General features: G+C 38.5%; 4 protein-coding genes across 9 annotated transcripts in view; 3 read left to right on the top strand and 1 right to left on the bottom strand.

Annotated features, from left to right (window-relative positions):
• Positions 1 to 34: 34 nt before the first annotated feature.
• Positions 35 to 2350, top strand: mRpL12 (mitochondrial ribosomal protein L12). Of its 2 annotated transcripts, none has more exons than XM_022844520.2 (4): positions 35 to 165; positions 1336 to 1486; positions 1670 to 1858; positions 2040 to 2350. In XM_022844520.2, the coding sequence occupies exons 1-4, from the start codon at positions 92 to 94 to the stop codon at positions 2154 to 2156; spliced, it is 531 nt and encodes a 176-aa protein (XP_022700255.1). In that variant the 5' UTR covers positions 35 to 91; the 3' UTR covers positions 2157 to 2350. The 2 variants fall into 2 exon arrangements, with proteins under 2 accessions (XP_022700255.1, XP_022700256.1); XM_022844521.2 differs by having other exon boundaries at positions 50 to 181.
• A 2231-nt stretch (positions 2351 to 4581) lies between these two features.
• Positions 4582 to 11508, top strand: Noc3 (Nucleolar complex protein 3). The gene is made up of 8 exons (XM_086971054.1): positions 4582 to 4596; positions 7107 to 7164; positions 7611 to 7819; positions 7931 to 8165; positions 8528 to 8783; positions 8992 to 10051; positions 10460 to 10706; positions 11047 to 11508. Exons 3-8 carry the CDS (start codon positions 7631 to 7633, stop codon positions 11292 to 11294), a joined length of 2235 nt encoding a protein of 744 aa, XP_086827180.1. The 5' UTR covers positions 4582 to 4596; positions 7107 to 7164; positions 7611 to 7630; the 3' UTR covers positions 11295 to 11508.
• Positions 11509 to 14783: 3275 nt separating this feature from the next.
• LOC111266763 (cytochrome b-c1 complex subunit 6, mitochondrial) lies at positions 14784 to 15970 on the top strand. Its single transcript, XM_022844511.2, has 2 exons — positions 14784 to 15113; positions 15742 to 15970. Exons 1-2 carry the CDS (start codon positions 14958 to 14960, stop codon positions 15829 to 15831), a joined length of 246 nt encoding a protein of 81 aa, XP_022700246.1. The 5' UTR covers positions 14784 to 14957; the 3' UTR covers positions 15832 to 15970.
• A 1131-nt stretch (positions 15971 to 17101) lies between these two features.
• The window catches only part of LOC111266761 (uncharacterized), a 6861-nt gene continuing 540 nt past the window's right edge, over positions 17102 to 23422 (bottom strand). For 4 of the 5 annotated variants that reach the window (XM_022844506.2, XM_022844505.2, XM_086971053.1 and 1 more), the window contains exons 2-10: positions 22765 to 23121; positions 22288 to 22435; positions 21656 to 21784; positions 21403 to 21528; positions 20862 to 21048; positions 20061 to 20292; positions 19113 to 19652; positions 18629 to 18851; positions 17102 to 18190 (exon numbers count right to left, since the gene is read on the bottom strand). In XM_022844506.2, the coding sequence (XP_022700241.1) occupies positions 17963 to 18190; positions 18629 to 18851; positions 19113 to 19652; positions 20061 to 20292; positions 20862 to 21048; positions 21403 to 21528; positions 21656 to 21784; positions 22288 to 22435; positions 22765 to 22952 (2001 nt within the window). In that variant the 5' untranslated portion in view covers positions 22953 to 23121 and the 3' untranslated portion in view covers positions 17102 to 17962. The remainder of the gene's footprint in view (positions 18191 to 18628; positions 18852 to 19112; positions 19653 to 20060; positions 20293 to 20861; positions 21049 to 21402; positions 21529 to 21655; positions 21785 to 22287; positions 22436 to 22764; positions 23122 to 23422) is intronic. The other variant, XM_022844508.2, reaches the window with a different exon arrangement.

Here is a 23422-nt window from a genome sequence, read left to right as displayed (position 1 = left end):
TTTAGTATACATTTGTGTTTGCCGATCAGTACTGAATCGGTGCGTCTGCCGTTAAGTCTCTTATTGTACATCTAGTTTTCAGTTTAACAGCATGTTCGGGTGTGTTATGGCTTTACGACTTTCAAGATTTGCGCTCCAAAATGGGCACAAATTTCGTGGTTGCAGGTATGATCAATAAAACGTAAGTCCAAGCAGTACGTTGAAAGCAATTTGACGAAGACGGATTTAGTTTTACGAGAAAGAGTCCTGGCACATCTCCGCGCACTCCAACCAGCGATGCCGGCACTAAATTTTTTGACTGTACCGTTACAGGCTTAATTAAAATTTCGGCTGTAAGTTCGTTAGTTCAGAGATAGTTAATCCAATAAGGGTTGCAGGTAATCTATTAAAAGTAGTGAAAATAGCACCAATACTTAGAAAATTGGTGCTGAAGTTCACATCGCGCCTGCTGACCATTCCACCGGAATAAACAGGGTCACAGTAGGCTTGCTGTTGCAGCTGATCTAAATTTTCGATCTTAGATTCTTCAACAGTTTACACTGCCAGGAAGCGTGTTCGCTTGTTTCGAAAGCTGCGATCGACAAGGTTTATTGTGCCGCGTATTCCAAGACAAGCTTACTACGATGGGACGCAAGTTCTGTATTTCTGTCCCCAATTGCTAACATCCGTCGAAGTCAGAGATCCGATGCGAACATTGTGATGATGAAATGTTATTGTTAATTACTAAAGGGCCCCTAAATATAGGTTTGAAACTACTTTTCGCATTTTCACAAGAATCGCGAACCAAGCTGCGGCGTCGAACCTAAATAAAAGAAATTTTGCATCTCTACAAAAAGACTGCTTTAGGGGCCTATATTTTTGGAGCTAAAATGTCATAAACAGTAATTTTATTGAAAGTATTATATGATTATTATTGCATTCACAACCATCAAATTTTTGATTGGAATAATCAAACATTTTAGCATGATGTAATCTTTTTTTCCGTATATTTGCGGCGTCCTAGCAAATAATTGTATACATAAACCTGATTTCGACAGTACAAAGTATGGTTATCGCTATTAATTTGTAAATGGGCTAAAAGGTAACAATTAGCTTTTGTAAACCGTAGTATTGGATTCAGACAACTGAGAATCTTGCACCGGAAGATTGGTTACGGTCACAGGTTTCCACCCAGCTCCAGTGCTGAAGGAATTCTAAGCCAGCTAGACCTTTCTGTGGTTATGCAACGGGTTTGGTGAGGAAAGCTATTATATGTGGCTCTATATGCAGTATGACTTCGTAAAGTCCAAGGGATTTATGTTGCTATTGTGCGTTGTTCTGTATTTTTTTTCATAGCCGCTGTATGTCGGCCATCGCCCAGCCGCAGCCGGTTGAATCGAAGCAGTATCCCGAGAAGATAACAAACATTGTGACCGAGATCTCAAAGCTGACCTTAATCGAAGTAGCAGACTTAAATGAACTCCTTAAAAAGACGTTAAATATTCAGGTAAAAAAATCTAGTATTAGTATTCATGCAGTGGTAAGCTAATTGTTAGTTACTTTGCTGTTAGTTACATGAGCTATGCATAATAGAGTAACCTTTATATAATGTAAATAGTGTTGTCATCATATTTTCAAGGGTTTTAAATAAGTATTTTTAGCAAACATTTCTATATCTGATGACTTTTAGGAAACTCCTATGATGGCTGCCGTAGCAACTGGTCCAGCAGTCCCTGCTGCGCCTGCAGAGGACGACGAGCCTCAGGTGAAGAAGATGCAGACATCGTTCAAACTTAAACTAGTCAAATTTGATGAGGCTAAAAAGATCGCCCTCATCAAGGAACTCAAGAATATTATGGAGGGTACTAATCTCGTGCAGGTATGCCTATGTTAAATCATAGTCTCCTTAATGATTATGTTATAAGTAGCACAATTTGTATGCAAAATGAACAGATAATTAATTATTGTGCATATGCACAGGCGTTAATCATAACGGTAATTTATACTTTTAACGTAAAATCGTATTTTTAAACGACTTTGGCATTTTCTGCTCATTAAAGGCAAAAAAATTTGTTGAGAGTGTGCCTCAAGTTATAAAGGGCGACCTAACTAAAGAAGAGGCTGAAGGGTTGAAAAAAACAATAGAAGCTGTCGGAGGAGGCTGCGAAATCCTCTAGGCCTTAAACATACGGTACGAAGTGATCGTGTCACCTGCATCTCCAAGCGCCAACTGTAGATTCATATAATTAAGGCCTATAAAAACAACAGTATGTTTGATACGTACGCGTCCTTTATTTTAAGCGATGTGTTTGCAAAAATAATAGTAATAATAAAGAATAAATAAAGGTTAGAGTTTTACATTACTATGCGACCTTGTGTGTCATTACTCTGGTGCAGATTTACTGTTGTCGATTCTAGTTCTAAATAATGCTCAAATCGAAAAAATAAGAAGCGCATTGAAAGTTTTTCAAAATAATGGTTTAAAAAAAGGATTACCATTAGTATTGCTTCCAATGATTAAGTTTACAGTGTATAATTCATACCAGCTAGTAGCTGGATGCAATTATATTAGAAACTAGTGACAATCGTTTCACATCTATGTGTTAGCAATGTAACATCTAAGCTACTTAAACATATTTTCAATCACATAAAGTATTCCTCCAGTGATATCTTGTCCTGGGAATTGCGAGTACTCCATCAGTTGAACGTCGTCCGGCACGGCGTCCGTGATCCCCTATAACATCCAAGTGTTCAGGGCATCCGTAATGCATAGTAACGCCTCACACAGAATCTTACAAAATTAGATACGATGCAATATTCCGAAGTGTTAAATAGTACTATTCACATTTCCTGTTGTAGACGGCAAACGGGAATACAATGCAATTGGCCTTTACCATTACTTCATGGTCCTTTTCGTATGCCTCCGAACAATTTTAACTACAAATGGAAACTCAGGATCTATGTGAAACTACCAAGCTTAACGATGAATAGCTTTTGAGGAATACAATTGAAGTTCTCTAATCTTTCCTATCATATTGTCTGAATCAAAGATTCACAGTACAGCGAAGTCTGCATTACAACAGGTTGCACGACTCCTAATAACTTCCTAATAACACAAGCCGCAGAAATCGTAAAACGTGAAACATTATAATGCAAACCTCTATCTAAACCACTAGTACGAATGTCCCTATTTAGTTTCTTCAAGGGAAAATTACTAAGAGATTGCTAAGGTGAGAAAGCAATGCAATAAAAGCGGTTGATTCGGATCCTCGATGAATTATTGTGTTCCAAAAGAAAGCGGAAGTCACTTAATGCTTTTTTCGTAATCAAGAGGAAATGATTGATAACAATAGGTGCTGCTCTTAACCTCTCATTGCTAACGTAAGTTTTGCAAGCTAACCATTGCATGAAGTTCGCATACTATAGGAGTAATGTTTTGTAATCGTCGTAAACAGACATTCATGTATAAATGGATGACGTATACACAGAACAGCGACATTTAAATGAATGCCATAACGAGATTTTCAGGAATTTCAGTTCTGTGCTGACACAAAGCAAACGAAGTTCCCACTGGTTAACTAACCGCAATCACCCAAGCTACAGAGCCTGACTTGACAACTACTGAAAAGCTTCTTTTTAGCAATTTCTTTTATCCAATCTTTACTTAGTTCCAGCACTATATATATACAATAACTTACTTTATTTCCGCATGTATGTGTTGTTGGCGTGAATTCATATATATATGTATATGTGTCTGAAGTACTACCAAGAGATATAATCTTCTTATGGTCTTATTTACCTAAACTTGTTTCGTTTGTTATTATATTTTCAATATTTTACCATTTGATGCTGTCGTTCGTTAAAAAAATCATTTGACACATTTATAAGTTTAATTTTATATATTCTTTTATCATTCCTGCGTTTAATTTTTTTCCTTATATCTACAATGAAGTTTTTTACAACCCAGGTCCATCTTTACCGGCCGTGTGAAGACGGGTGCATATTGAAACGTTTTGACATTTCAAAAATTAAAAAAATCTTGCATTATAATAAAAAAAACACTCTGTTTTCTCGATTATTTACCAAAGCTTTACAAGTTCTTAAGCAGCAAGGAAAGCAGTATTCAGATTTGCACTTAGGCCATACTTCTGGATCGATTTAGACGCTGCAAATTAGGTAAATAAAATATAAACATATTTCGTTTTACTTCTTTACGCAAAACTTTCTTTATTCGTGCAGCTTCTGTATAGTAACATGAACGAACCGAACATTTCCGCGCGGTATCGGCCGCTCCCAAGGTGGCTATCTGCGGTTGTCATCTACCCGCCAAAATAGGGCCCACGTGCATGCGGTACTCCTGTTGTTGTTTCTAAATAGTTGAATTCGGAAGATTCATCCATGATTGGTCTTCAATTGTTTTTCGGCTTGTGTTCTCGGATGGAAAAGCTTCAGGTGTGAGTGCGTGTGAATGTGTATCAAGTAGATCGTAAATGATATCAAATGAAAGTAATTCTATAGCTTTCTGTGTATGATTCAAGTAAACTAGCTTTTATCAGTCCTGTGGCTGGAAGTGGGAAACCGCAAAGACCTTAACAACTGAGCTACAACGTTTATCCAGTGAGTATTCCTGACATAATACTGCCATGCAGAGAATCAGAATGGACTGGCGAGCCTTTCTTCAAGTTAGTGCCTTTACGAATATTTCAGAGTGCAAATAATTCCGGCCCTCATTTTCCAGGATGGATATTCCTATATAATGGATGCACAAAATAACGCAGCTACTAAACGCCAGTCGAGTGCCGCATCCATGAATAAGTGCCCACGCTGCTTTTGTTGTTTTGACAGTGCTTAATGTGAATGACCATTTCATAGTGTAGTCACATCTACCAACAAACGTCAACAAGCTCTGTGACGTAAAATTCAGCAACTTCGTTAGGTAGAAAAAAATAGTTAGCAATACTAATGCAACTGCCGTACGAACATCAGATTTTGGTATCAATCAATTATCCACTTGTTTAAGATGACCATTACTATTCAACATTATACATATATGTTTGTTCAGTGCACGAATTAAGATATATAGGGACAACTGGGTTATCTAGAATAATGTTGTCCGAATTAAGTCGCAGGTGTCATAATACGATGTTATTGTGTAATAATCGTGGGTACATGTATGTTGTAAGGCATACGTTTTTTTTGTCAAGGATACCCGTTTATATAAGGTTTGATAAGCTACAGAATTTGGAATATGTTCTGTGGATCAATGTATTTAGAAGGCCGTCCAGCGGCCAAACAGAAGATCTAAACCTTACGTTTCTGTTGATACTCAAGATGAGCATTATGAGAAGTTAATTTGATAGGAGATGGGCAATACGCAGATATCACCGCACTCGTAAGGGCCTTGTTAAGGTACGTCATATAAACACTGAAATCAATAAATGAACTAGCGAGCCACCCGGTTAAAGGCTTCCATAGTTAAAGATATATTTTTCGTTTGAATGCACTACCCGAATTTCTGCGCAATATTTTTATTTTCCTTATATGCAACTTAGACTTGCAGCAACCCGTATCAGCACGGTCTTTGAATTAGTTTGTAATCGTATTTTGATTCCCAAATAATAACGAAGCTCCTCCGAGCTGCAAGCTTCACCTCATCATGTGTGGTGTTCTAGAAGATTCGCACGTTTTCCACCAGGAAGATTCATGGGGCCGTATCCTTGCTGAGGTGCGGTTTCTTCAGGAGGTCCTGGATTTCAATGAAGCTCCACAAGCTAATCTGCTTGATGGCAAGTGCCCGGAGTTAACTAATATTCGCATGATGCTTACGAGCCTTGAACGAATAGTGCTGGAGTCAACGAAGGAGGCAATTTTACCCCAAAAGTGTGGTAACAATATGCAGGATATTGACTATGAAGATCGTGATGAACTATCACTTGAGGAGATGTACGACTTGTTGTATGTACTCACGGAAAGGATAAAGGCCAAGATTGCTATCCGAGTGTCCGCATGTAGAGGTTTCCTTTTGAGTCGTGGGTTTAGAAGACCCCCCGGAAAGAGTCCATTGGTTGACATGCAGCAAAAGAGCCCTCGTGAGAAAGATACGACCGATCAGCGAATGTACTGCTTGAAGACTGGCAGGGCCAACGTAAAAGATGAGCGTCCTCTCCGCAAACAACAAGATTTGATTGCATTACGTGATAAGAACTCACGTATTCGTGCTGTGTCAGTCCATAGAGAAAATGAAAATTTATTTCCTGCTTGTGCTCAATTTTAGCGCCTTTAATGCGTATTATGTGGGTTGTACATGCTTTGGGAAGGCTCAGTTAATTAATCTGTTGACACGATCTTGTAGCGTGCTCAGTACCTTACAGTTGAGATGTACACTGTGCAATTCCTCGTAGGTCGAGCGTGACGTTTTCGTATTTTATGAAAGAGATTATTTAACGATATACGGTGACGGTTGGTTTGATAATAAGTAGATAAGTTCTTCGTTTGAACTTGTTCTCTGAACAGGCAAACTAATGAAATGATGATGGAACACTAGGTGAACGAGAAATATTTGAGGCGTTCGTGCTGCATACACTTGAAAATTATAGTAATATATAGAAAGTACTTTTGTATAATAGTGTATATTTGGTATAAAATCGAATTTAGGTGTATGTATGTACATATTTTTTTGATCATTGTGACAACTCGGCGAGTAGTGTCATGTGATGCAAATGAAAGGCTTAGATGAATCTGTGTTTTTACGTAGAGGTCAACGAGATAGCATTTGAAATATATCTGGCTGTGGCTCAATTATGTGGCCTACACCTATAATTTCTGTAAGTGAATAAATTAAAATAAAATTCGTATGTAAATCGCTTGTCGAAAGAGATTTTCAGTTTACGTGTAGTTCAACACTAATTTGACTGACTTTGACCTGTTTGTAGGTTAGGTTTGATGTGTTGCCTTGAAAGTTCGTACACGCTGTGAAATATTAAAAGCGGAACTCGGATCTCCTTATAGTGCTACGAACGAGATAAAGCTTGTTCTTTTGATCAATTCTTCTGTTCTCTCGCTGCATGACATACAACTCTTCTAACAAAACGTACGCCAGTATAACCCTGCTATTTGTACGTCTACAGAAAAAACGTCTTAAACGTCTTGTGTGGGTGCATGGAACTGAGACAAAGAGACACATCGGTACGTGTTATAAAATGTAAGAAACAACCCACATCGCTGAACACTCAGCGAAAATCTGAAATGTGTGCAAAATCGAAAAAGCGCCGAGGTTATATAAAACAAATATGTATATCATTATATATCGTTTTATTTTATGGCTGTGGATGCATTAAGGTGCTACGAAATCAGACGCAAAGGAGTCGTTTTTTTTCCGTATTTTCACTCATTTCTAAGTGTTTTCATTCTGAGAAATATTATTGAGACGGAGGACGCTTTATATCTCAAAAGCTCTTTATTCCGTTGACTAATATGAATTTAAGGACGCTTAAAGGCTTGGCGATACGCGTCGAAAGTAGCAGCTAATTACGATTGATGTAAAAGCTTGTGCAAACATAATATTTTCCAGTTTCTTGTTCTTTTGAACTCAGATATTATATATAGGTTTTTATTTCTGATTTTTTATTCAGAGAACTACTCCACATTAACAATGGGCATATCCTACAAGCGAAAGCGTATTGACGATGAAGAAGAGGTAGACCTTGGTGTATCGTCCGCAGAGGAGGATGGCGTTGAAAACTTCGAAAGGACTCGTCACACCTTTCGCCGGCAAAATGAAAATCTGGCCAAGAAGAAAGCATTACTCCCCACTAAACACAAAGGCAAACTCGTATACAAGGTTTGAGTATGATTTTTACTGAAAGCGATCTTCCTCTAGTGTTAATGTTTAATTATTCTGTTCTTGATAGCATGATTATGCTTCATTTATTTCATCTATACCGATGTTCAGGAGGTTGATATTCTTCCTGTTATTGAAGCGGCTATTACCGAAGCTGAGGGACCTGAAGACGTTGATTCTGACGAGGAGGAGCCTTCAATGACGAAAGTATTTGATGAGCTTATCTCATCCACCGACGAAGAAGATCAACTCCAAGGGGACGAAGAAGTTGAAGATGAATGTAAAAGTGAGGCGGAACGGCTTGCCGAGCAAAGTGTCAAGGTTAATGAATACATGTTACAGATAGGTTAGTTTTCACAACTATAATGATTTACTGATTTTTATTAATGAAACAATACACAGTATTAGCGCACATCATTTCAAATTGCTGCCATTGATCTATCCAAAATGCATTTAAAATGTGTCAGCATGAATCCAACAAATGCACTAGGGCGAATCAATTAAAAATCGATTATAGTAAAACGAGAAAAATCGTCTGCATAGAATAAAACTAGCTTTGTTCAAGTAGACCCTTTTTTAGCGCCAGTCCTGTATTATCAGAATTAACCGTCAATTGCCTTATATTTGTTATATTTTTTTAGACTGAGATCCTTTGAACAAAAGGATAGACATCATCTGAAGACTTTAAGCAGTTTTCTTTCATTGCAGGTAATGTATGCTCAGATATCGTTGAAAACCCTGAGCAACACTATCGTAAAATAAACGATTTACTTCAAATGACAAAAATGACGGGGACAGCAGGATACGCCATAAAAAAAGTAGCGTTGTTGTCACTCGGTGAGGTTTTTGCAGACATTTTGCCAGAATATCGTGTCAAGGAGGATGCCAAACCTACAGCTAATGGTCCCAAACTCAAAAAGGAAACAAGAGAACTCATGGCGTACGAAAGGACCCTTTTAAAGTTGTGAGTACCTTTTTGGTCGTTTCCTAGGTGCCCGCGGAACACGCGTGTACTTCAGACACGCGGAAAATAGTTTAGTTTTTCTCACTTATATGTTGTTTACCCCAAATTAACCCAAACCGATGCAGCTGTAATATTCTGTTACTAGCGAAGCAAGCCAATAGTGTGCTGACGTATATCAGAGCAACTATTTCTTGTTTACTCTGTCCAGGTACAAACGGTTTCTGGTAGTCTGCGAAGATTTTGTTCAGCTTCAGTACCGCGCGATGCGTACACAGAGGCAGCGAAAACGGGTGAAGCGCCGAAAGTCCAAACAATTTCATGACCAATACAGTGATTCCAAAGGAAATGGTGAACCTGATTTCGAGGTCCCGCCGCATTTGCTACAGCTCTCCCGTGCAGCGATTCAAGCGTTCTCTCGAGTGTTCACAGCGCGGCCCTACTTCAATTATCGCGATAAAATTGCCGCAATCATGGTAAACAGTCTTGTCAATCGGGATAGCGTGATTTCCGATGCGTCATACAATTGTCTGAAGACCATCTACAGGGAGGACCAGCTCGGTGAAACCGTGTTCGAGTGCGTCAAGCATACCAAATTATTGGTTAAGTCATATACAGCCAAGTTGCCACCAAAGGTGCTGTATTCCCTGTTAAATCTACGTATTGCCAAAGCGAAGTCATCGGAGCAGGAGGCAATCGACCTAAAGGAAATCCGTAGTAAGCTGAGCAAGATGTCTCGTGCTGAACATCGCCGGCACAAAGATTTGCAGAAACTTGACAGACAGTTGGCAGAAGCTCGTGCCGAGGACAGCGAAGACCGCAAAAGTCGAGTGCACACGGAAATATTGAAACAGCTAATGAATATCTATTTTTGGATTCTCAAGAAAGATGATAGGCCATCGCAGCTGCTTACGCCACTTCTCGAAGGTCTCTCTAAGTATGCTCATCTGCTAAACATTGAATTCTTTGATGATCTGCTTGACGTGCTCCATCGTCTCATGGAGAGCGAAGAGCTTACGGAAGGTCAGACGTGCCATTGTCTGCTAACCATCTTTAAAATACTCAGCGGACAGGGCCAAGTATTAAACGTGGATCCGACCCGATTCTATACGCAACTCTACGCTACCTTCCTGAACTTAAATGCCTGTTCTCCATATGACTTCACGCCAACGATACTCCAGTGTCTTGACTTGACGCTGCTTAAAAAAAAAGATGCCAGTTATCAAAGACTACTAGGGTTTACTAAGCGTTTATTGACCGTTTCATTGCAGGTTAGTTAGACGTTTACGCTCCGTCGTTTACATTTTTTCTTGTGTTGCATTAGCTGAAGTATGTCTCTTTCATGGGCACCATTGCGGTAGTCAGGTTCAACAGAGAAATTTTAATCAACTCCCAACACAAATAAACGAAACAATACCAAAAAAAACATTGCAAAGGTACACGAAAAAGCTTTACTAATCCTCGATATTTTGTACCATTTAAAAGGATTGTCAGCCTCTTCGCTACTGATATGGCGTACTGCACTCTTTATAACTGCACGTTATTAGTAAGCGGATGAGGATGGCAAGAGAATAAATTCGAACCTCCCCCTGACGATCTTTTTTAACATATAAGTACAGGAGACCAATTCCGTTTAACGATGTCACTGCAAATGTTACATTTTATTCAATATTTCCCAGGCAGGTGACGCCAGCACGTTATCACTTCTATCAATGGCTCGTGCTCTTATGACTTCTCACCACCAGCTAGACGTGTTGTTAGACCACGAGGTCGGATCAGGCGTGTTTCGACCTGAACTCACCGATCCAGAGCATGCGAATGCTTCTAGTGCTGTGCTATGGGAATGCGCTCTGTTGACGAAACATTATGTTCCGATGGTTCGACGGTTTGCCGCGTTAGTTTCTGAGGGCAGTCGAGGAGTACCCGGTAAGCTTTGTCTTCGTTATATTATTCTATATTTGATGGGTGTTTAAATACAGCGTAACTTGAAAGATGATCTGAATCAGAGATAAATTCCTATATATTTGGCCTTACGTTGCAAAAAAAGTTGGAATTTCTATCAACGTTGCATTCTACCAAGAGCATGGTACCCCTGATTTGTAGGTGCGCTGAAAGATAGCGAAGAACAATCAAAACTGATGATTGTTGTAGAATAAGACGGCTAAAATTGTGTATGTGGATGCGTTTTTATGACGAAAGATCTTGATCAGGCTTGAATCAATACTCAATACGTATTTATTCTTGTTTTACTGATATGGTATTACAGATAAATTCGTGCAGAACATTAGTAAAGCGACACCGTCACAAGTTTACGGCGCATTTCGTAAGCGGGACGCTGTTGAGATCGCTGATGAAGTTGACAAATCAAAACGTTCTATTTCCACGAAACCAATTCTCTGGACCCAAGAGAGTTCAGTTAGCAAAGGCGAGGCCATCATTGCCTTGCTCGAAGATGACATCGCGCTTTGGACACACGGCGAACATCTAGCGCCTAGGTATCATAATAGTTTATAAATAAACAACAGATCGTTCAGCTACAAGTATACATATGAATTCGAAAGTAGTTTGCATAACAATAGCAAGAACTTTTTATTGCATGCCCACGAAGGAGTTTGCATTCATGTATGTAGTGATGTTTAAGTGCACTTAAGCAAAAATCTGATTACGTGGTATATGGCAAAAGACCAATATTATTTGGTACAATAAATATATGATTGTTTTTATTTTATATTTAGTTTTCATTATTTTTGCTAGTTTTGTATTGAAATTAAATGTTTAGGCGAGTGTTTTTATGGAAAAATCATAGCCAAAGTGCGATATGCTTCAACATATGTACAGGCACGGCTGTCTACTGGCTTTGTTTAGAACCAGATAATACACTCCACTGAATCGTATTGCCTTTCCGTAATATAAAACTCTTGTAAATAAAAGTCTCACATTTAGTTGTTTTGCGACAGAGAATCATGGTTAGTCGAAAAATTCTACCTATGGCAAGTGAGTGATAGGTGATTTGTTCTCTAGAAGTATCTACGACTGCCCATTATAATGTTGGTGTTTTTTCGTTCATTGTACATTGTTTTCCATAAAATTTTGTGCTACATGACGTCAGTGTCATGCATTTTCTGGGAGTAACTGTGTTCACTTTAGTCGTCTTCAAAGAGTTCAGGTGCTACGCCGGTGTTCTTCACCTAAATGCGGTCACAGAACTAAGAACGCGTTTCTTGGAGCTGAAGAAAAACAACAGAAACTGATTCTCTAAATCCTTTTTCTACCTTCCCACAAGATAACATTTGTATCAAGCCCGCAAGCGCTGTCCAGGGAAATACATGGAGTGAAGTCCGAACGTCATTGTCAGTATTTCAATGCACTACTTACCATGCAGAACTTGATCGTAGTTTAGAAAAATGAAAGTTCAGATCAAGACGGTTTTGCGACCAGGAAGGTAACTTAACTGTTTTTCGCCGCGATCAATTTCTTTTTTATGGATGGATTCCCTGGCTAGAGGTTTTTAGTGTTAATCTCCGGCCCACAAAGGCTTCAAGTCAGCGTCCAATTAACACTGCGGCTACTAACCTAATCATTTCCATTCGGATTATGATCAACTATAGATCAAACATTCAGAGAGCTTTAAATCCAGCCCCTAAAGAATAGGAAGTCACTTGACTGCTATGCCATCTTTTCAGATCTAACGAGTTAAACGTCTGCAAAAGTTGTATTGTATTTTCAGCAGTTACCTTTATCCTTTTTGAGCATGGGCACATCTGAGTAATTAAAATAAGCCTTCAAAAGGCGTAAAAAGGAAGTGTAGGCTTCGTTAATCCGCGGGGCAAGTCATTTGGATGCAAATATTGGAAGAAAACAGATCTGCGGGTGTTTACTGTGGCGGCTTTCCTTAATGATCTTGATCTGAATGAAAAATAAAAAAAAATCGTGCAACAAAAGTAAAAGCATATTCTATTACAGTCCGAACTGTAGTATTCACTCGTATGTGCCTTATTTTTCTCCTACAGATCTAGTACACATCTGGAACAAACTTTGCGCTCAGGGACAAGCTCGAGCGAAATTTTACAAAGTAATCAATACTAAATAAATCAAGTATACGGAGGTGTAGAAGCTAACATAACTGTTCTGGTTGAAAGACTGACGCACGAAACAACTTTGAAATACGTAGGGATATCAGATGTAAAATTTTTAACATACACATATAAATAATCAAAAATTGACACAAGAAAGTCAAAAGTTGATGGCATATGATAATTACCTCGACTGTTCTAAGACTCACAAGGTAAAGCGGACTCTCGTCTTTCTTTATTACAATGCTGCCTCCAACATACACCTAGGCTAAATGAGCGATGCAACAAAGAAATCTCATACCAATGAGAGATCTCATGTTCCTATCTGTCTGTCTGCAGTATTCCTATAATAAGGAAATCGCAAACCAAATATCCCTGGATCTATGCGGTAATATTTAAGGTGCGTATTCATTAAAAAAGATTTACAAAGAACACAATATATTCCCTCGTTCTCAAAAATACGTATACATACTCTTTTCTAAAATTTGAGCCTTGAAAAAATATACTCTTTCTACTTTAAATGCATATCGGACTATCACAAAATTTTACGTTCATGATAAATATTTTATCCCTTATTATACACGATTATTTTAAAGTGTGTGTTCGACGATAGTTATCATAAAATTTCTACTTTATTACCGCAATTAGGTTATTATTAACGATTACAACTTATCTACGCATCTTCTCCCATGGAATACAGTACGCACAATCCAACAACTATCGTGAAATATTAGAAGCTATTTGCGCTACAATGCATTCATTACGGCCGGGCCTTACCAACTAGTTTTCATGTAACTGCCATTCTGCCGGGTTCAAGTCAAATTCATGAGTACCAAAAACTTAAAAAAAATATATGGTCACTTCGAAACCGTATTTCCTCACTTTCCCCCAGCGTCGCTTTCGTGCAGTTGTTCATCATATCTGATATAATTTGTATGTAGAACTCACCCAGTTACAAACTGCTCGAGTGTCTGTACTTGACTTATACCCAGTTTACTATCTGCTTATCTATTCACGTGTGCGCACTAGAGCGGTCAATAACGAAAGTCAAATTGTTTCAATGCATTTGAGTAGATGAATAAACACACCTTACAGTGATTAGAAAGAAAAAAAATGGTTTGAAACATGACTGGTTACATCATGAATCTAGGAAGTAATATATTATTAGGCTATGTGAGAATATTTGATATGGGTCGGTGTCGTGGGCAGTCCTCGCTATAGCTTAGTGTATAACTTATTTGCCTAATGATCTTAAAAATACGTTGCAGTCTAGGCTCGAATCCGTAAATGGCCACATTTCGTTTCATTCTGGAAGCGAGCGTCTGATGCTGAATGCTCAACAGCAATGCCTATCCACAATGGCTATTGTTAATTTGCTCAATGATATATGCAATGCACGGTTCGAATATATTTGCTCTTTATATATTTGCTTTTACGTCACTAAAATATCTATAAAATATAAAATAATATAAAACACAGGTACGTTACTAAATATCAATAAACTATTTTAAAAGCTAGTTTTACAATATGATCACTTGGCCTCATTGATGGCGTACACTACACTCTGCAAAACCATGTTACTTGCGTTGTGATGGCTAACTTTACTTCTTAATGGGGAAAAATATTTGCGTGGCCCAAGTTGATGAATCTGATAAACTAGATCTTCGTCACTTGATGTAGATACTTGATCTTATTTACCAGGTCAAACTTTTACCTCCTTAACTCTTCTCTTAAACTTTCCGAATTTCTCTAGCTATTTACAGAAACATTAAGCATTCAACCTGCAACTCGTATTGTAGTTCTTACTTTTTTCGTACGCACAGTTCGCGCCATCGATGCCGATCACAAATCATAACTTGTCCTATCGCCAAGCAAATTTAGGAAAGTTTCTATGTTACATACGGTCCCGAGCGGACGATTTCGATGTTTACTGTATTATGTATGTGTAGTACTGTTGTATGGCTCGTCCTCTGCAGCGTACTTGTGGCCTGTTCTCCATAAATAAGAAGTGTGCAGGTCGGGAGTTGCGTTTCTCGCTTCGTTAGGTTCGACCCTGGGGAGCGTGTCTCTCCAATAACTTAGAATTCTAAATCTTGTGGCCACCATGCCGGGATTCTTTCGAAGGTACAAGGCTGAAGAAGAGGGTGAACTGGTTGATCCCCAGGTGATGCTTCGCGCAAAGTGCGGGGAAAAACCGAAGTGTGCGGCATACAAAGAAAAATTCGATGCGTGCGAAGCTCGGGTCCACTCTCGCAAACAGGTAAGGAGACGCTGTGCGGTAACCTTGTAGATAAAGTCTCATATTTTATTTAAGTGAGTACTCTGGCAATACTTTTATATCAAAGCGTGGCTTCTTACTTTTACATGTTAAGCAGTAGGCGGAAGTAGACAAAATGACTAAGTTCTTATTTACAGCTTTGAGCAAAAATCTCACTACATTAGGAAATTTAGAAATCTGTTTATTCGACTAATATTAAATGTAGTTCGCAAAGTCGGATTAAGATGAAATGCTCAAAAGCCTTCAGTTGGCGAAAGGCTTTGTACGTGCATTGGTTAGTGACAAAGCGGTAAGAATTATACCAAGGTACAAGCGGTGTTCTTAATGCCATGGGTATTTCATTTCTATGTAGTCATCTTTACTTTGACATTGAATATGATATGATGTTATATTAAACTCATCACAAGATAATGGTGTTGTTGTGTAACATTTCCTATTTAATATTTAGAAATCCACTATTATTCTCTGACGATACTTTTTAGTAGGTTGCAAATACAAGAGCAAAGACCGTTACTGATCAGAGAACAAACAACGGTGCTGTTAGTATCAACGTCATAGAAAATACCAACCGAGATATTCAACATTTCGCCCTGAAAAACCTCTCTTGCAGACGATGGAGACCTGTGCGGAGGAGCTATTCGATTTTATACACTGCGTCGATCATTGTGTTGCACCTGACCTCTTCAAGCACTTGAAGTAAATAAACAAACAAAATGAATGCGCCAACTTCACGAAGACCATTAAAAACAGCTACTCGTTTTTTAGATTCTCCTTTGAAATATAATGTTTTTGAATGAAATGTAAGAAATAGAATAAAAAAGAGAGTCAAGTAACACTTCTTTTGCAGTGACTTGTTATCTTAAAGTAGTTAGGGGCATTATTGGAAATAATGTTTTTACAACAGAAAATCTGTTGAGATAAACATATCTGTGGGCCGAGCTGAGCCAAGCTTAGTAATTTCAGCAGAAACTATGCAAACTTTTTATTTAGAAAAACGCCGGTATTCTTTAAAGATTATGGACTTCATTATGGCGATAGCAGCTTCACCAAGCTGGTAGGGATCGTGAATCTTGCATTATCTTATTTTTTTTTATTATATTCCATAATTCATATAAAAAATGCTAAGCATTAAATTTATAAGGTACTTAACGTCAAATGCAATTTGTCAACTGAGGAAACCAAGATTTATATCAACGCGAAATCCAAGTAACCCGGTTTGATAACAAGGATCCACGTTCTTTTAATCGTAAAGGTGTCGACTGTACGTTGTTCGAATCTAATAACGATTTATAATCTGCCTTTTTAGCAGGCAGCAGCATCCACTGTGTTTTTTGTTACTAAACTCTCGAATGCTTGTATCTGATTCCTTAAAGACAAAAGCAACCAACAACGTGCCGTTTCCAATAATGACGTCAGACATGGTTACAGAACTCACGTTTTTTTTAGCTGACACCCAGTAGTTTTCCTTTTCGAATAAGGTAGGTGGAACAGTGAATGTAAATTAGCGTAGTGATTTGCGTTTTAGGCAAACTTTGATGAATTTCGCTAAATTAAATTTTCTTAATTTTCCCTTATCCTCTGTTTAAGTTCCCACCTTTTTATATCTTTAATCAATCTTTGGAGTGTTTATTTTACTTTTCTGAGGTATGTTGTCAGAGGTATTAAAGAAGTTAAAAGAATAACATAGCTCGCAAAAGAAACTAACTCAAGCTCTTTCACATGAAAACATTTCACCTTCAGTACATTATGCTAGTAAATAAGCATGCAACAATGAAGCAATCATGGTTTCTGTTTGTTGTTTTTCTTGAGTTGAGCAAGTAGTGTTACATGCTTGTCTCGATACCACAGTTCGAATTGTAAGCTGTTTACATATTATTATACGCTTTCGTCAATACATACATTTCTATACGTAATGCATACCCTTATATTATATTATATTAAGTACTTAGAATTAACACTAAAAGCGCACGTAAGGTTCGCAATTTATTGAATCTACTTTTATAGTTTCATTTACAGCATAGACAACTCCTGATTGCTACTGGCATTTGCCTCCTTGAAAAATCAAATGAATTAGTCACGGTAGCTCTACTGCTACAAGTGGCGTAACATTGTGACCAAAATCGCTTCACACATGAAACTATCAATAGATTTACGGCTAAGAGCTGTTGCCTCCTTGTTTAGTTTGTATGCACCCACCAATATTTTTTCCTAAATCAAACATTACGTTCCTTATCTTTTATCCTCGCTGACCAAAGACGTACGCTTTAAATCTTGTCATTATCAGTATACACACTCAATTTTGAATAATTCAATTCAGTGAGTATTAAAAATACATACATATAATAGAACAAAACTTTTTCCTTTAAAAATCGATTTTCCTCTTATGATTCGCTGCTTTCCTTCAAATTTGTGCTTTACAGGTAATCGTTGGTTATGCGTAATCAATTTCACTTATCAAAACGATGTATAACCTCTGATTTGGTTGTCGTTGGCATCTTCATACAACTGACATCTGCTTACGTTATACTAATAGTACTATCACCCAACAACTTCTTAAGTTTAACCACGACTATTAATATAGTTACGATTTTGCATAGTAATCAAGCCACGCGTATTTTTACATAAGCACTCTCAAATTTGAATAACTATTATTTGACTGTACTGTGCAATGTTTAATTGATCATTAGCCAGTCGGTTAAGTAACAAACGAGAAAAAAATCTGCTCTGACAATACAAATTATCGCAGTCTGCTTACGGCATACAATATTTGTGTACTGTACGTTTCTTCGGCTGCCGTTAGCGACTAATTTGTAACTTACATCTATAAAATATCAATCGAAATCGAAATCGTAATCGTGATCGCGATCTATGGCCGCGGTGGGGAAGGACACCGAGTAACGATGATCTGGGCCGAGTGCAGCAACCTTCTTGCAGTCAACCTCCGACAATGAGTCAACGTTGGTGAGTCGGTAAACGTGGGTGTACGAAACAGGAGCGTTTTGCGCGCGAGCAATTACAACTAGGACGTCCAGGTCCAGTATTAGCGTATAGTCGACATGCTGGCGAAGTGGTAAAGTAGCCGCACATCACGGAGAAAAACAGTGAAATATAAGCAGCAGTAGCAACAAGCATATATATCAGATAAATTAATAAGCACATAACTGACTTCTGTGTGAATTCAACAGCAGTACTCAAAACTAATTTTAGATCATGGTTATTCCGGCTTGTTCAGCCCAAACAGGGGAAAAGTAGTTACTTGACGCGGAACCAGAGTACTATTTAAAAAAATTGCCTCTGCGACGTTTTTCTTGTTTCTGCTCTGGACACCGCGACTGAAGCCGCCATATCTTAGGCTTAAGCCGAACTGATACTGAAAATATTTGAAGGTCGGTATTATAACGGGATTTAATGATCGATGACGATACTACTACTCGAAGCAGAAACAGACCTCTCCTAAATTACACGACAGAAACAGGAGAAGATCTAATTATACTTACGGTCTCGAGCGGTTTGTTGAAACGCATCGTACGGACCAGCCGCCCTGAACGGTCGTCAAACATTTGTAGAATCCCACGTTTATTGCGATCACCTGGCTCTCGACCCAACAGCAACAACATATTTAGCTCATTTTCGTAGTCATCACCAAATAGTAGACGCTTCTCGTCCGGGTCCTCGTCATAGTAGACAGGCACTCCGAAAATGCTCGCTAGATGGTGTATTCTACAAGGCAGAAATATGCGAATCATACAAGTTTGACACGACTTATTAACAAAGGGGCAACTTGGCAACTGAAATAAGATCGATTAGGTAGACTGCTCTGTTTTTGAGGATACTAGTGATACTCGAATTACGCTCAAACGAGCATAAATTAGCTTACAGGTATTGTATAGCGTATATGTTACTTTACGAGAACGGATTACTCAAATAAACGAAAGAATCCTACAGAGACGAACGCATAAATACAATGCGGGGACAAACTACCTTTGTGACCTACGTAAGGGATAAGTGCCTGCAGGTACTCCATTATCACGATCTGGCAAAGCTAAACCTCGACCAACATTTCGAGCTCGTCGGGGAGTAATGGGTGGCTGCTGACGATTCATTGGAACTTGTCCAAGTGAATTTTGAGGAGGTGCCTCATAATGTTCAGCTGCGTGATAAGGAGCCAGCACGTACGCGACAACTTCGATTGAACCTATCTCGTTCTGATGCTGTATTAGTTGGCCTTGTTCCTGAAGCTCAACAAATGACATTTGACGCCGCATTTCCCGTTCGTGGTCTTCACGCTCATCTCGCACTGTGGAACGTTGACTGCTAGTTCGGCCTTGGCTTGTACTTTCGCCTGACTCTGTAGGTGCAGCGCAGTCAAAGGGGGCGCTAGTTGGCACCTGACCGTCAAAGCAAATGTCTCTCACAGGCCTCAAAATGTATGCTGGCTTATCTTCAGGCAGTACTGTGCTGACAGAAGAAGAAGTATCTGATTTGCTTGTATCTCGATCGGCCACCTCGACTTTATAGTACCTAAAACAAAGTGCGCAAAAACATGATGATCAAATAATGATTCAAAGAAATACTGGAAAGGGTATCTGCCAATTCACACAAAAAAGCACATAATGAGTTTGTTTTTCTGTACGGTTAACTTTGAACAGTGAATATGTACTACACCTATACGTACTGCTTTTTTAGTTTTGATTAATATTTATTCATTTCATAGAGTCCATAGGCTGAAAACTCGAAGAAGAGGCATATATATTCTGAAACGAGTTCATGTTTAAAAACTTCTCTGTCTTTCGCAAAGGAAAAAAAGGACCCAAATTTAGGGTATATTCTTTATCATGTTGTTATCAAGTGTAATACGATGATTAACGGTTTCAAAGGTATTCTCTCTGTTATGAATACCTGACATGTAGAATATTGCACGACCCTAACCTGATCATATCTTGTCGGGCGTGGGCAATGTGTCCATTACCATCGATGTGAAATCGCACGGAGTCCATGCGCAGACGATCCGACTGCTCGAATCGTCCCAGCTCTCGGTGGTCGAGAGTTCGTACAGAGTATGTCTCACTTCCCGGCAAATTAGTGACATACATACAAGGAAAACCTCCTATCTCAACTTGCTGATCGGCATTCGGTACAACTAGAACTGGTTTCGGAAGTGCTACACGCGCAAGGGTAATAAGAAGACCATATCAAATGCATATAATAGACACATAAAGCCGTATAGAACGCGTAATTTATGTCGTGCAGGGAACAGAACCTGTTATCAACATGTACAAAACTACACTATGCTATGCGGCCTTTTTGTCATACGTGTAATATGACGAAAAGGTCGCATAGCTCAAGCCTTGAAATACAATGGTATTTTCTATTACTAGTCTTATATACGTAATAGAAGAATCTTTCACTATTACCTAGAGATTCGTCGTTAACTTAAAACGCTACAGCCTTATTGTACATTCAGGCGTATAAAAGCCAGCACGACCTTGGGGAATGACAGCCACACCTTTTTTCAGACGCTCTACTGTACTATCGGACCTAAAACAAAGCAACCTGCCAGTCATGCACACACGTATTTTTTGTCGCTTCAGAAATAAAGTTTGCATGAAGGATGTTTCACTTTTTAGTATGAACGGTCGCAGCTGCCTTTCATAGGTAAAAACCGTCACTTAAAGAGTTCTCGAGAAGAAAGCGAATTCGCGCCCTTTATCGCGTACATTTTAAGCCTACCTGTAATTTCTAATATCGGCTCTGAATCCGGAGAGTTTCGAATTTGACCCATTCGAACAATCTCGTCAAAGTCGTAGAGACGCATTTCCTTTTTTTTGCGGTATAGCATGTACAGAATGCCATCTTGAAGATAGACTTTTTCCAGAGCTCGTCCAAATACACGACGCGGGAACGGCACACGCAAAGCCTGCATTACAATCCGACATTTGGATAATGTCACTCTGTTCTGGGTTGTCTCATTTGAAGAACGAACACGGTCATTTTACAAATGAAGCCCGATATTCTAATGCTGAAAATATGTCCAGCTTCCATAAATGCGCATGCTGTAACAAAGTGCGGATTTAATTGAGATGATTACTATGGAACTCAATTGTAAAAAACGCTAGAGATATGATTTCTATGTCAACGGGCCAAGTATTAAATAAATCCCAGGTAGATAGAACATTTGCATAACGTGTAGGTTCTATGCAGAAATGAATAGTCACTTAAGATGCTCGAAACGAGATGTAGGCATTACTTCTCGTTGTTATATTTTACTTGCCTTGGTGATTTCGGAACCAATGTTTAAAATAACCATATAACATAAAACTAGGTGAGAACTACTTTTCGTCGAGTAAACGACAATCTGATTTTTTGCCTCTTCATGCTGCATCGCGCGATAGTGAAACTGAAACGAAAAAGCAACAAAAGAATTTCGTTCTTGATTTTCCATTCAGGTGCAAGATTAACTACTATGAAGATTTTTACTCAATAAATAATGGTAGTAATTATTATTACTGTGATTGGTAAATTACCGTAGAATCCCCTGGAAGTGCAAGATTAATTGTGTTAAGATGATCTCCAGTATGCAAATTTCGGACTTCCAGAGTGTCCACTGTTGTTAGTATTAACAACAGCTCGTAGGGGGGCGGGTTAGGATTTACCTGTAATAGTCAGAATAACAAATATCAATAAGCACGCATGACCTAATTTGTCCACTTTTACCAAAAACGAGCTTTGTTTTAATAACAGCCGAGAAAAACTCAGTAATCGAAATCTAGGCCCTAAATAAAAGTTTGCTCTCGCAGGGAGCAACAATAGTGTTTTTGAATCTTGAATTAGGCTTCTTTTGAATAGGCAAGCGCCCAGTATTTGTTGGGTAAAACGTGAACTATTTATTCCTTAACATAGAAGAATACCAAAAATTTTGAGCCAATCGTGCTGGTATTTGAATAAACGGTACAGTGATTATTTGCTTCTTTTATATATATATATATATATATATATTTAATGCGTAAGTTTGAACCTCTAAACATTTACAGTGTACGGAAAACGCTAAGAAAAGTCATGCAAAGTTCTTGCTAAGCCGTGACATTGACTGTCACATTTATAATTTTATTTATAGTGTTATAAAATTCGTTCGCTTCTCAAATTATAAGGTTCATACCATTCCAGGAAGCGTAATGCTCAACACGCATTCACTTGTTCCGCCGACGCGTCTTCGTTTTGGAAGTACGTAAGTCTGGACTGGTTTACACTTAGGACCGCGGAGCGAATAACAGCGTCGGTTATTGTCGAGGAAAAGCTTATCATGACTGTAAAATATATTTAAAAAAATATATATATATATTTATTTCCAGTTCGACGTAACCACGTTCTATCCACCGTCAATATAAAAAATAAATGAGAAAATACTAATTAATCTGCTAATGTAAACGCTTGGAAAACATTTCTATGCTTTTAGTAATAGCGAATTAAACAGGTTAGTGCGTCAGAACGAAATGCTTCAGTGTGAAAATAATTATAAGTTAAATACCTGGTTGCACTTAATCTTGCATTACCTAGTAACGTGTCGCATCGATTATGTTTAAAAGAACTACGAAAATAAGAAATTATCTTAACAATGATATCCTTCATAGCTTACTGAAGAAATTGAGGAGTTCCACTGCTGCAGTCCTTCATGACAGGTAAAAATATCCAGTTTGGTGACGCATTTAAATTGGCCATCAGCCGATTCTGGTACCTGTACATGTTTTGCATTCGACGACTGTACGGACCCAGTCTGCGTGCCTCCACTGCCTGCAAACTATTCATAGGAATTATGGGCCGCATTTTCGCAATCTTTCGTGACCCAGTAGATTCTGTGTGATGATCGACCGATTCGTTGGGTCGAACGTTACGACATATGGTAGGGTTTCGCTATATGCAAGCCTTGGAACCGCTTGTTGCAAACATGCCTGCCTCCGAAGATTACCAAAAGCTGATCCCGTCTTTCGAGACGCTACCAATAGAGATCCATAAAAGATTCATCAAATATTGTAGTATGGCTAATGGAACTAATAGAATCAAGGAAACGTGGTTGACAAATAATATTAAGATAAAATATAGCACCTAGCCTTGTCGCTACAGATATTCGCACACAAAAGGATGCTTTATAAATTAGTAAGCATCTAAACGGTTTGTAACAACTGTGACATTTAGAAAAGATTATGTTTGCAAACCCAAAAAGGTATAAAAGCCAACAGTATGTGTATATATATATATATATATATATACTATAAAAGTTGATACTGACTGGCGAA

The sequence above is a fragment of the Varroa jacobsoni genome, unplaced genomic scaffold (assembly GCF_002532875.2).
Source record: "Varroa jacobsoni isolate VJ856 unplaced genomic scaffold, vjacob_1.0 scaffold_1113, whole genome shotgun sequence".
NCBI lineage: Eukaryota > Metazoa > Arthropoda > Arachnida > Mesostigmata > Varroidae > Varroa > Varroa jacobsoni.
This window is presented reverse-complemented; position numbering and strand designations above follow the sequence as displayed.